The sequence below is a fragment of the Cylas formicarius genome, unplaced genomic scaffold (genome assembly GCF_029955315.1).
Source record: "Cylas formicarius isolate icCylForm1 unplaced genomic scaffold, icCylForm1.1 PGA_scaffold_7__23_contigs__length_41026272, whole genome shotgun sequence".
In the NCBI taxonomy this organism is placed as follows: domain Eukaryota; kingdom Metazoa; phylum Arthropoda; class Insecta; order Coleoptera; family Brentidae; genus Cylas; species Cylas formicarius.
Genome location: NW_026844352.1, coordinates 36,549,197 through 36,562,106, shown reverse-complemented (window position 1 = coordinate 36,562,106; position 12,910 = coordinate 36,549,197). Strand labels below are relative to the sequence as shown.

At 41.1% G+C, this 12,910-nt stretch overlaps 2 protein-coding genes across 4 annotated transcripts; both read right to left on the bottom strand.

Moving 5' to 3' along the window:
* Window positions 1-385: 385 nt before the first annotated feature.
* LOC132704737 (tetratricopeptide repeat protein 5-like) lies at window positions 386-2,460 on the bottom strand. Of its 3 annotated transcripts, none has more exons than XM_060674946.1 (9): window positions 2,275-2,460; window positions 1,874-2,224; window positions 1,579-1,821; window positions 1,467-1,520; window positions 1,229-1,414; window positions 1,003-1,178; window positions 805-949; window positions 596-744; window positions 386-521 (listed from the first exon to the last, which is right to left on the bottom strand). In XM_060674946.1, exons 1-8 carry the CDS (start codon window positions 2,344-2,346, stop codon window positions 625-627), a joined length of 1,347 nt encoding a protein of 448 aa, XP_060530929.1. In that variant the 5' UTR covers window positions 2,347-2,460; the 3' UTR covers window positions 386-521; window positions 596-624. The 3 variants fall into 3 exon arrangements, with proteins under 3 accessions (XP_060530929.1, XP_060530928.1, XP_060530930.1); XM_060674947.1 differs by having other exon boundaries at window positions 403-529; XM_060674945.1 differs by having other exon boundaries at window positions 399-744.
* A 392-nt stretch (window positions 2,461-2,852) lies between these two features.
* On the bottom strand, window positions 2,853-11,570 carry LOC132704811 (E3 ubiquitin-protein ligase UBR2). The gene is made up of 4 exons (XM_060675079.1): window positions 11,321-11,570; window positions 8,747-10,295; window positions 6,345-7,757; window positions 2,853-5,502 (listed from the first exon to the last, which is right to left on the bottom strand). The coding sequence occupies exons 2-4, from the start codon at window positions 10,284-10,286 to the stop codon at window positions 3,155-3,157; spliced, it is 5,301 nt and encodes a 1,766-aa protein (XP_060531062.1). The 5' UTR covers window positions 10,287-10,295; window positions 11,321-11,570; the 3' UTR covers window positions 2,853-3,154.
* Window positions 11,571-12,910: the final 1,340 nt, after the last annotated feature.

Here is a 12,910-nt window from a genome sequence, read left to right as displayed (position 1 = left end):
AGATTTAAAATCTCATTTTTAACCAATGACGTCGTGACATTCAAAAACCAACATGGAGAGATCGTCAATAATTTTGTTTAAAATGTTCTGGGAAAACGGATTAAGTGTATAGAAATTGCTGTTTAGATGGCGCAAAGTGCAAGTTAGTGGGTGAAATGTAGAGGCTTGCGCGGAAAACCCTTTCTAATAAAATACCAATGCTTCTTGCGGCACATTAACTTTCAGCATGGTAGTTTCACTATAGTATTTAATAGCTGTATGGTGTCGGCTATTACAAATTAACCTTAGCATTCTGAGCTGTAGTTAGTAGCCACAATAGTACGCTTCCAAGACATTATTTTTATCAAAATACTGTACAACAATAACAAACTATCTAAAACTACGTTTTTTTATTAGAAAAGTAATTAACAAGATAAGAAAATGTACCTAATGTTTACAACAAATTAAATAGCAATAATATTACCGGATTATTTCTTAAAGCTCTTCAAAAGATTGGTCTGATGAATTTTATCCTTTGCATTCTGAAAGACTACGGAAAATTAGTTTCATTTGGGAAACTATGCTAATCCTAACCAAATTAAAAAAAAATACTTGCAATTTTATAAAAAGAAGAATAATAAAAAATCAGTCAAATTTTTTCGAAATCGACATTTGCACGCCAGCCTGCAACTCCTTGCCAATTTTTTTTCCATTGACAACCAATATCACAGGAGTTTCGACCCTCACGAGTCTAAATTTAAATGTCTGAAATTGATCCTGCATTAATCAATATATTTTGATTGATTGGAGTACAATTGTACTTACATTTTCTCTATAACTGAAGTCTATGTCAGTTATGAAAGGCTCTGGGATGGCAACCGAGTCTCCAATGATTACCCCTTTTCCATCTGCCAAATTAAAGACACTTACAACAATACACTCTCCATTTTTATCAACCATACAAAATGTGCTACAAGAATAATATACACAAGGCACCCCTTAACAGTAAATACAAACACTTACAACGGCACCGAATCTTCGTTCCTCACAGAGCACACAACTTTACCTAAAACGACCTTTTCCTCATTTAATCCAGAGATCAATCTATTAAATGGCGTTTCTATAAGCTTTACAGTTTGCCCGCTAGATGATGTATAACTTCCGCCACCGTAAGGTCCAAGTTTCTTGTTGTCAATAGACTGAGGGACTACCGATTACTCAATCGAAATTAAAAGATATATAAGCTAACCTGTAATATTTGCTGCAATTTTTTAGGTTTCATTTTGCCTTTCATTATCACCAACTCTTGAATCTCGGCTAAATACCTGAGTAATTGTTTCTCTTTAGTTTTAGGAGGTTCCCATGTGGGATCATATAGTGATGCCTCATTAAAGCACTCAAGTGCCAATTGGAATTCTTCCTCATACTTTAATGTCTACAAAATATACATTTTATTACAAATGCAAGTTTCGTATATCAGACCTTACTATTCCTTTATTATAGTGTAAATCGGAAGTGCTTTTTGCTACTATATCTTTTTCCTGAAAATAAAACAGTTAAGGAAAATGGGGTTTTTGAAATTCGATTTTAGAAAACTACTGCCTGAGAATATGCCCCCAAACACTGTTTTAATATTCTAGGATTTTGCTGTATTCCAAAGAAATAAGAGAGATGTGCATTTCCTAGAATAGCCCACGAGAGTCCATCTTTAGGGTCCAATTGTACAGACTCTTTGGCATAGCTGAGCCCTTTCTCTATATTTTGCACTTTTTCTTCATTGTTCTTGCATTCTGCTTGTCTTGATAAAATTGAAAGACTCCTTAGTGAAATTTTATTTTTTTTCTAAAAAACTAAATCTACAAAAATCCATTCTCCACTACATAAATATGCATACCTCTTTCAATGCACCTTCAAAGCAACTTGTGGCTTTTATTAAATCATTATTTTTACAGTAACACTCGCCCAATTCATTCCACGCATCCACTAACTTTGGATCTAATTTAATCGCCTTTGACAGTAAAATTTCTGCTTCTTGGGAATAATCAGGTAGTACATTTAATAACTTGCCTTTCAAAAAATTGTATTTTGCTTTATTAAGTTTCAACGCCAATTGTTCATGTTTTTGAAAAATGTGTTTATCTTTGTCCAGCACCTGTTTAATCTCTTCATTTTTCTTTAGTGCTTCATCGATTCCGTGGTTTTCGAAATACCTGTCTCTAAAAGCGTATATATGCGATACAACTTCCTAAAAAGTGTCCATTTCTTTATACATCTGCTTGATATTTAACAATTTACCCCGAGAAATTCCAAAATATCGTCGTGGTTTATATCGCATCCGCTACATTGCGACTCAAATGGAAAGTCCATATCTCGTATCCATCTATACGTTCATTGACTATTCAGTAAAACATCCTTGTACAAAAAATTTGTGACCTCCCACAAGATACAGTTTACTTTTAAGGTTATGTCAAATTTAAGCTGTCAAAATATTGGTCGTTTTTACTTGACTCGAGGTTAAGGTCATTAACTTCTCTGTAGCGACATTTTGGTTTTTCTTACTTCTGTCGTTTTTTGAAGTAATTTAATCTTTAATATTGCGATATAAAATAACTTTGTATGTGACAAAAACAAATGGAAATAAATTCTTAACATTTTTAGCCTTTAAATAATAACTTAAAAAATTCACGGATCACGTCATCCAACATGGGGCTAAAAGAGACTCGCAAACGAGCGACGCTCCACATATATCGTAAATTTGTACTGTTACAAAAGATTTGCAAATTTGAAACGCCTTTTTGAAAGAGATACTTTTTGGGTGGTAATATACGGAATTTTCGACCTGCCATTAATTCGTGGAAAAAATCAACGCGGGCTTAAAACTAAAAACTTTTATTAGAATTATATATATACAAACCGTGTAATTTACATCTAAATATTTTCAAAATCACATTATCATAAACACATTCAACGAAGAAATCTCAATAGCTCCTAAGCAAAGAATCTCACTTTGAATTTAAAAATTTTCTCGTCCGAAATTGTACCAACCTCGTCGATCAATAATGGTGCGCGATTCCTCAAACTTTTCGTATCAATTGACAATCTCCGAGAACCGCAGGTGTGTTGGTACAAAGCCGGAGCACGTTTCCGTTGCCCTTTTCGGCGACATTCTCCTCGTCTACAACATGTTCCACTGGGTGGCTACTATATGATTACTGGTCTCTATCTGCCGCGCGATTTCTTCGTGTATGCCGTGGGCGAGCCACAGATTCTGCAGTTTCTCGTATCGTTCGCGGCTCAATTTCAACGGGTTACCCCGTCTCAGACCCTGATCAGTTTCCCCGTGATCGTCCAAGTAGGGCGGCACGATGAAACAGCCGCGGTGTGGCGCTGTGAGCAGCAGCAGCTCGCAATCGCGTATGCGCAGGAATATCCCCACCCCTGCGCCGCATTTGCTCGCGTGCAGATTGCACGCGCCCACCGCGATCTTGTTAAACTCCGCCTGGCAACAGTAACTCTGGGAGCACAATATTTTTCCGCAAGCCAAACACATGGTGGGATTGCGGCAGTCCTCCTCGTTGTTTGGACACTTGAACGTGGACGCGGCGTTGATCAGTTCGCTGTAATCGTCGGGCAGGTCTACGAGCCGCGGTAACTTGACCGGCTCCTCGATAACTAGCAAAGGAGACCCGGCCAAGTAAGCGGCCACCTCCTCGTGACCGCACCAACGCTCGATCAGAGCGCGCACGTAACGAGATCGAAACAAATCACCGGGGGAGGTCGGCAGGTCGAGGTACGAGCAAATCTCGTCGAAGGTGGCGCCGCCGGGACGCGCGAGTTGCCCAGAACCGGGCACGTCAGTCAGGTAATGGTAAAATAGGACGCAGCATCGCAGGAACGGGTAGCAGGACGCCTTCACGTGTTGCCACACGTCGCTTCCGTTCAAACCGTCTCTGTGTTTTCCGATAATGGTTAGCACTTCGAGAATATCGTTGGCCGCGTCTGCGTCCTCGTCTGTTTCGCTCTCGTCCGCGATCATTTCGTCCGGCTTCAGCAGGATCAAAATCTTGACTATATGCGAGACGAATATCGTTCTCAGCACGTGCCATTCGAGGGTGCCGCCGGTTGGCACGGGACACGGAGCGTCTTTCGCCAATAGACTGGGCAGGGCGAACGTCAAAGAGACGAGGAATCCGAACGAATCGAACAACAGCAGCGACGGGTTCTCGTTACTGTTCTCGAACAGCACGGAGAGCAGATAAAGGGCGTGACTGTTGATGACGACGCTGCGGGACCAGGTCCCGCCCAACGCGGCCACCACCTTCACCAGGTTCTCGATCGAATCGCGTTGCCTGCTGGTAAGCGCCCCCAGTACCGGCTTGCCAGAAGACTGCAGCGTCAGTTCGATAGAATATATGGTGTAGGCGAGAGATTTCCACGCGAGAGGCGCGAGCCTCTTGTCTGACGGATGCGGGTTTACGTTAAGTCCCCTGGTGTAGGTTACCTGCGCAAACACCTGGATCATTTCCTTAAGGTTACTCCCTACGGCGATCGTCGGAGTGGTCGGGAACATGGCCACGAAACCGGGCGACAAATCGCCGCTCGTCCCGTCCACGGGGCAAGCGTAAAACACCTGGTGCGGCTGCAGGATGCAATTGACGTCGCACTCGTCGGACGAGTCCTGGTCGATGCTCGTGCCGCTGGACGCGTTCACGCATGCGACGCAGTGTAGGTTCTCGCAGCGTTCTGTCAAATTGCACTGGAATATGCCGTGGCACACCCGCGTTTTCTTCTCTAGGACGAGGTTGATGTCGGCGAGCCAGTCCTCGAACGAGGTGTCGTTCCGCGGCAAACTGGGCTGCAGCTTGTAGAGCGACGGTACCAACGGCAGCACCGTGTTGCTCAGACATTCGCAGAGCGGACACAAAAATTCCTGCTTGTCGACGTCGAAACTCGACGGGTGCCTCAGTCGGTAGGGTCGTCTGTGTTCGCGCACCATCACGCTGTCGAAATACTTGCGCCAGCAGTCGCTATGCATCACGTGGCCGCAGGTGCTGGTATGCGGGGCGGGACCGAGGTTTGCGTGCAGGAACAACGGGTCATGTTGGCCGAGGTCCAGCAACGTTTTGTTGTTCTTGTGCTGACAGAGGACGGTGCTCTGTTGAACGAACGCGGCCAGGACCATTGCTGGTCCGTCGGCCGTTATTTTTTCAGTCTCCTGACACAGGATGCACGTGAATGTTTTCTCGACGCTGACGCGTTGCGATTGGTTCGGGCCGAGCGCGATCGGTCGACTCTCTGCCACCTCCATCGCTACCGGGTGTTCGGTATTCTCGGCGCCCGTGTCCATGCCCGCGGTTTCTTCAAACAGTTTCGCGTTTTCCTTGATGAAATTCTTTTGCATCGCCTGCATCTGCGCCATGATTTTTGCTCGCTTCTCCGCCGCCAGTTTCGCTCGCCGTTCCTTCTCGTTGTCCGCGTTCTCGGTCGCGGCACCGCATTCGCCCTGCGCGTTCGCCGTTTGTCCTGAAAACAGATTTCGATCGTCCCCGCAAAATTAAATGAAAATATGTACTTAAACGCCAAAGTTTCTGTTCCCTTGTGTATTTAGTTCTGTAAAAAGTCGTTACAACAAATTATGCAAAAGATCAGAGAAGGCGATGTCAGAGCACAACCAACTAAAAGTCCTTTGTTTTGGTTGGTGGTTGCATTTGGTGAAAATGAGTTAAAGTAATTAGCTTTTAGTATTTTATCTGCTATTTGTGATTGTATTCTTTTTGATAAATTCATTCAAAACTTTTTATAGACATGGCAGAAAATATTAATATTAATATGATATTTTTTATTACAGAAAATACGTCGCTTTTTGATTAAATTTTAAAATAAAATTCGTTAAACTCGTTCCATCCAGTTTACATCTTAAAATAATAAATGGGACAAACGAGATGCCATTTCCAGTATGTTTTAGTCTGCGATTCGGCGATAGTTCAATTATTTTAAACGTCATCAACATTTGACTATCATGACAGGTCTGACTTTTTTTGTATGAAAGTATGGATTCGGCGAGCTTCGGAATTGTTTTTACTGTCTGGCGGCAATGGTAAAACGCGACATATTAAAGCTGCAAACTTTACTCTTTCATTTGTTGATTGGAAATGGTGAATATTTAGATTTTTAGTGTGTTGGTTTTGGGTGTGCCTATCAAATTTATTTTATAGTCCAAAGAATATTAGAATATTAATCTAGAATTAAAAATTTCACAATTTACTCAAAATGGACTGAATAGACTAGAGAAAATATTTTTGCCATCGTAAAAGAAAAACTTCTGCATCAACTAATCCTAGATGCCTCTACAATGTTATACCTACCACCTTTGCTGGCTACCTCCTGGTACTTGATCAAAATCCACCGCAGGATTCCCTTGTGGGCGTCAATCCTCGGACTCTTCACGATCTCCTCCATCAGGGTGAAGATCCCGAATTTGGAGGCGTTCTCCACAAACCTGAAGAACGGATAGTTTCCCGACTGCTCTTCTAACAGCGCATAACCAATAAGGTGCAACACCTTGTGGAGCTGCGGTTCAGAAAAGCTTCTCGCACGCAGATTGAGACACCTCTCGAACACGGTGCGCATTACATGGAGCATCACGTCGCACTGCAGCAGGTTCACCAGCAGTGCGAACGACTCGGTCAACTTCGGCAATTTGGGCGGGGGGCAGCACTCGAGCTCCCCGGCCGCCTTGCGCCTTTTTCTCTGCGCCTCCTCCGCTTTGGACAGCTCCTCGCGAGTGTAGTGATAAAAGAACACGTTGAAGTCGTTAAAGTACTCCTCCTTCAGCTCGTACACACCCTTGCCCGTCGATTGGGTGGGACTTTTGAATACCGCGATCTCGTGGATTACCTTGTCGACGATACCGTCTTCAATTTCCAAGTCGTCAGAGACGCACTTGACCAATTCGGAGTGCGGTGCCGGCTTGATGCACAGACTTTGCAGCACGTCCTTTTTTATGCGGTCCTTCACAGTCACATCGCTCACCCCTGGCATGTACCTCTCGCCCACAATCACTACGAGCAGGTGAAGCAACTCCTCGACCAAATTAATCGTCTGACGCATATTATCGTCCTCGGACGCTTTGAGGGAGTTGGTTTCAAAGTCGGGCAACGCCCAGTTAATCAGGTTGAATTTGTTCAGCACGTGTATCAGAAATTCGTTGCTCTCGATCAGCGAGGCGCCAATCTGAAGCAGCGCGATGTCTCGGTCGAGCATTTCCGTGCGACATTTGACGTTGTGGTAAAAGTAGAGGGTGTTGAGTAGCGCGTAACCGTTTCTGCGCCACATGCCCGCGTGGACTTGAGCGATCATCACTTGAGCTCTGAGCACCGGTTCGATAATCTGCACCGGAGTGGGTTTGACCACCTGAAACTCTTGGCCGTCGAAATGCAGGCCGAACTTTTCGAGGCGAAGGTGCAGTGCGGCCAAGAGTCGCGTGAGCGGCAAGTGTATGGAAACGGGTTTTGACGACACGTCGTAGTGTAGACACGCGGTGCCGTGATCGGCCAGTTCTCGCACTTCGCCCGCTTCGTTCGGCTCGTAGCACGGGTTCTCTTCCAACGCTTTCAACACCAAGCGGTACGCTTTGATGAGGATCACGCGATCCGTTCCGCACCATTCTATAACCTGAGATATACAATATGCTAGTTTGATGTGGAGGTTAAAACCGGATTCCCATTCTGGCTCGTATTCCATGTGCTGACCTACTTGCCTCGTGACCGCGTCCATTCCTACAAAAGGGAAAGATAGCGTAGAGTGCGCGGAGAACGGGGAAAAAACGTTCCGAAAATTAGAAATCAAAAATTCAAAACATGAATCAAGGGAGAACATATAAAAGTCTAAGTAAACCTAAGTTAGAGCTAAAAACTACAAGCATTGTGAACTAGAGGGTGATTTAAAAAAATGGAAGAAATGTAGAAAAACAAAAAGAGAAGGAATTATACAAAAAATGAAACAACGATATTAAAAAATAAATACAAATAAAATTTGAATTAGAACACAATAAGAAATTTTAAAATCCAACTAAAGGACTATAGGAAAGGTAGAAATAAAACTACAAACATGCAGAAAAAGAAGGCACCTGACAAAACTTGGAAAGGATGAATTTAAATATACAGTATATAAGGACCACAATACAATAATGCAAGAAACACGATAATGAAAAAAAAAAACTTGGAAAGCAGTAGAAGAACAAAAACAGAGTGAGTGCATATAGGAAAGAATACAATTATCAGATAATTAATTGCAAAATTAAAAAACAAATACTTGAATTGGAACAAAATGACAAATATGAACATCTGCAATAAAACTTTAAAATATAAAGGAAAGAAAAAAAGAACAAAACAGAAAAATATCGATGGAGACACAAAGGCAAACAAATTCACCAAATCTTATTAGAAAAAATAATGCAAAGATTTTTACAAGGAATAAGAATTATTAGATAAATAAAGCAGTTCTTTATTTAAAACGAATATATAGATTTATATCATTATAAAAAGACCAAAATAATTTAGGATACCGGAATAAAAATATAGACGTCAAAATTTAAACATCATTTTTATAAATAAATGGAAAATTTTACAATGTTAATTCAAATATTTATTCTTAAAAAAAGGAACTTGCGCACATGCGTAACAACACGTTTCAGTAAATATAAATAAATTATCGGATTAAAATCAAGAAAAATCAAGCGTTAATTTCAAAAACTAAAAAAATATACCTTGCATCTTCACAAGAAGCGTGAGCAAAACGGAAAATCCGTGAAGGAAGCTTCGCCTCAAGTTATCGGTCCAGCGTTCCGGCGGGTAAGTAAGCAAATACTTCAGGTCGTAGAGCATGAACAAGGTCCTTTTGAACGTGTGAAACGAAGGATTACGCTCGAACTCCAATTTGCCCGCCTTGTTGCATTTTTTATCGTATTCAGACATCAACGTGTTCAATAGGATGAACAATACGTCATCATTCTCTATCAAGTGCTGAGCCAAAGTAGGGACGGTATAGAGTTGAACGGCGAGCGACGATATTGAGTACGAGTGCTCGTGATCGTCCCTAATAAAATCTTTCATAATCTGCGCGTAATTTTTCGTAAACAGTTTGGCAAGGGTTTTTTTGTTCTCGTATTCTAAAAGCATCCCGGCTATCAGCAGCCGGTGCCACTGGGTCCGGGCGCTTTTCCACAAGGTCGAATCGTACAACATGATTTCCGTTATCAAACACGGTCTCATCGGCTGAGGTGGTTTCGACGCGCATTCCGAAAAAACCGCTCTAAACGCCGCTCCGTTGCCCAACAGTTTTTCGAGCCAGTTCAACAGTTTCATTGCGAAGATCTGATGGGCGATCACGTGGGTGTGATTCACCAAAACCTTTAATGGTTTGCTGCCGTGCTTCGACGTATACTTTTCGATTTCTTGCTTCAAGTCGGAGCAGTGCTGGAAAGTGGAGCACTTGACTATAGCTCTCCCTTCACGGTCTATACTAGTGACAAACTCGGTCGACGACCTCTGAGTGCACTTGAGCACCCGACCAAGAGTGTTTATCACCTGCTCAAATGTGTGCACCTCGTCATTGTAAAGTATGGTGCAGTACTCATCCAGATCGAAGATGTCTTCTGAAATTCCGTCCGATTTCAAACTGGCCACCAAGTCTGTAGTCAATCGGCGAAACGCGTACCACAAGACTGTATCGAACACGAGTCGGGTCCTTTCCAGTAAATCCGGTGCGAGAATACCTTTGCCGTCGCCTTCCGACTGATCACCCCTGTGCAGTTCGCAAAACGGCGCCCTCTTCCATGCTTCTACGTCGCCGCAGTCGCAACAACCTCCGCCTCCCGACATCCCCATCCGGTACTTGTGGAAACGGTGCTCGGAATGTTTGAAACATTCCACACATAATACGCACGTCTTATCCATTCCGCATTCGCGGCAAGAGTAAGTCGGATCTGCGTTTTTGAAAAATTTCCCGCACACTGACGGTTGCTTGTTTAACTCGCTAATATGTTTGAACACCTCGTCGGGATTTCCGTTGCATATAAACTCTTCGAGCGGCAAAAATAACACTTCCTGAGCTAAGGTTTCGTTAAAGGTCCAATTCAGACAGTTCTCGCTAAGCGCGGGGCTATAAATTTTAGGTACCCAACGGGACCAGTGATGTTTGAACTCTGCGGCTTCAAAGTTACCCTTCAAAAAATGATCCAACCATGCTGACGATATATCTGTAGATTTTGGCTCGTCCTGAGCCATCTCCACATCTGTATCGTCCATTATTTTCACCTGCAATTAAGTAGGTAAACAAGTCATATTGGAGCTTATATTTTTGCATTGGTCTTTTGTAATTATCACTATATCTTCAATAAGTCTTTAACTAAACACATTTTCATTTACTATTGCCACAGCTCAGTAAGAAAAAACGTAAGAAAAAAGTATCCAGCCATTAATAATAGAATAGCTTTACAATTATTCAATTCTCTTAACCATTTTCAGGTATTCCAGTTTTCTACCAACTCTGTAATATTTTTTATTTTAAGATATCATGCTTTCCTTAAACCGGTTATCAGCTCCATTTAAATACTGTTCAATTTTTAAAAACATGATTTTAAGAGGAGCCCACTTTATTGTTTATTTGTTTTTTAACGAGTTGTATCAGGGCAAAAGGTTTTTTGTTGGTTATCTTGAATACCTTTTGTCATTGATAGTTATCAAAGAGACATTTCTAACCTTTTTGATTTCAGATGATAAGTAATTGAGATGTACACCGCAAATCTCATGCGGCGTAAATTCCAGAGCAATGGAGAAATTATAAACTTACAGAATTGATAACCAATTAAGCATAAGGGATCCACTGAGGGACCAAAGGACATATGGATCCCCTGTACTTAATTATTTCTTAATCCTGCAAATTTATAATTTCTCTACTGGTCCACAGTTGATCGACACTTTTGTGGTATCATTCGCAATACAAGCGTTTCACATTGTTCAGCAATTACGCCAGATGGGATTTGCGGTTTACCTCTTGATTACGTATCATTCAAATAAAAAAGGTTAGATTTTTTTTAATGACAATCAATGACATAAAAGGTATATAAGATAATAACCAGCAAAACCTTTGGCAATGATAGAACCCGATAAAAAAACAGCACTCACTACGCAAGAACGAAATTACACAAAGGAGACCTTCCCAGAGGCTGCTTTCCTTCAACGCTAACCAAGGTTAAAGTACTGGACCAGGGAATTGACCCGTTCCGATTTACGAAAATTAGGAATCCAGTTTGTACCAAAATAAAAATAGAGCAACTCACCCAATGTTTTCTGCCTCTCTTCCTACTTCCGGAATCCAGTTTTGGTCATTTGCCAATAAGGAATGATGAACAACTTTTACCAGGTTTTGAAATATTGATCTGCTCGCGAATTTGAGTTAACGGATATTCATTGAATGATGTAAACGGTCGCCCTGTTATACTTTAGTAAAATTCTATTTAATAAATTTAAATCACAAAATTTCGGAACTATTATGTTGCTGCGAAGTTTACGATAACGACATGTCAAACGTCTGCCCACTGACTACTGTCAAATCTAATTCTATGGTTAATATGCTGAATTTGGAAAGCTTCAATTTGTGGTCTGTGCAAAATGTGGCGTGGGACTAAAAAATTGTGGTTGGCAGTACTGCACCTTCACAGCTGATCGGTGCGCAATGTCAGTGGCCCATTTATACCGGTTATCTGCGGTGTGTCGCTGAAAATTGTAAATAGTTATTTATAACAGTTGTATACAATATTTTTCTACAGTTGCATTTATTTGGATTGTTACATAACGAATACATTATTATCCATTAGAACGTTATGTTGTAAAATAGCCTCTATATTTTGGTTTCTATGGAAATACCAAACAACAGTGTGCGAAATACCTCGCGCAATGTATTTGTCACAGTAAAAACCATTAAAAAATGTCACCATTTTTTGATAGCAGTAGAAAAATGATTTTCATCGGCTATACGCATCCCAATGCAAGTAGGATAGAGTAAGAATGGTGGGGGTAATAATAACACTGGTATACAATGATTTTGTTGCCCTGGATATGAGACTAATTTTAGATATATTTATTCTCACAATTCATGGAACTATCAATGATTTTGTAAGAATTGCTGTCAATTTTGTTAAAATCTTTATTTTGATTTTAATTTTAAAAAATCGGAAAACAAGAAATAAAATGACATAAATGTTGAAAATATTAGTTTTATTTTGAAAGATTAACAAACATTGAAGTAAATAGAGAAAAAAATGTTAAAAACTTATACTATATTTAAATAAAACGCCTTTTATTAGCTTTTCTGTTATAACTCTTGTTTGGACAATCTCTTTTTAACCACCAGCATTAATCTGCCATCATGTGACAATCCCAGCGACCCTGGTACTGTTCTTCCATCACTTTTAGATCCCGGTGGAACCGCTCTCCCTGCTCTTCACTATAATTCCTTAAATTATCCGGGAATTTATCTAGATGATTGCGAAGATAGTGCAACTTGATACTCATATTTGCTCCTAGAATGTGACAATTTGTCAGCATATTTTCACAATTTCTTCATAATTTGGTGCTTTATGATTACCTAGGAAATTTTCGACTACCAATACAAAACTTTCACAAACTTTACTTTCCGGAACAGTCATAAATTTGATAAAATCTGAGTCCTTCATCATTTGCCGTATTTGAGGGCCATAAAATATTCCAATTTTCAACTTTTTCATACTCTGTCTCTGCTTACCAATGGATCTCTTATTACATTGGCTTTACCGACAGTTAAAGAATCTCTCACAGGCCAAACATCTTGATTCCAATGATGTCGCTTTGCTCTACTGTCCCACATACAAATAAAGTACGGGTATTTCGTG

What these genes read in the sequence shown, in the direction of transcription:
- LOC132704737 (XM_060674946.1), bottom strand. Translation starts at nt 2,346, where the DNA reads ATGGACTTTCCATTTGAGTCGCAATGTAGCGGATGCGATATAAACCAC. An exon ending in TGGGGGCATATTCTCAGGCA is followed by an intron (nt 1,521 to 1,578) that starts GTAGTTTTCTAA and finishes TTTTATTTTCAG; the next exon opens with GAAAAAGATATAGTAGCAAA. An exon ending in TACACTATAATAAAGGAATA is followed by an intron (nt 1,415 to 1,466) that starts GTAAGGTCTGAT and finishes TATATTTTGTAG; the next exon opens with ACATTAAAGTATGAGGAAGA.
- LOC132704811 (XM_060675079.1), bottom strand. Translation starts at nt 10,286, where the DNA reads ATGGACGATACAGATGTGGAGATGGCTCAGGACGAGCCAAAATCTACA. An exon ending in GCTTCTTGTGAAGATGCAAG is followed by an intron (nt 7,758 to 8,746) that starts GTATATTTTTTT and finishes TCCCTTTTGTAG; the next exon opens with GAATGGACGCGGTCACGAGG. An exon ending in GGAGGTAGCCAGCAAAGGTG is followed by an intron (nt 5,503 to 6,344) that starts GTAGGTATAACA and finishes ATCTGTTTTCAG; the next exon opens with GACAAACGGCGAACGCGCAG.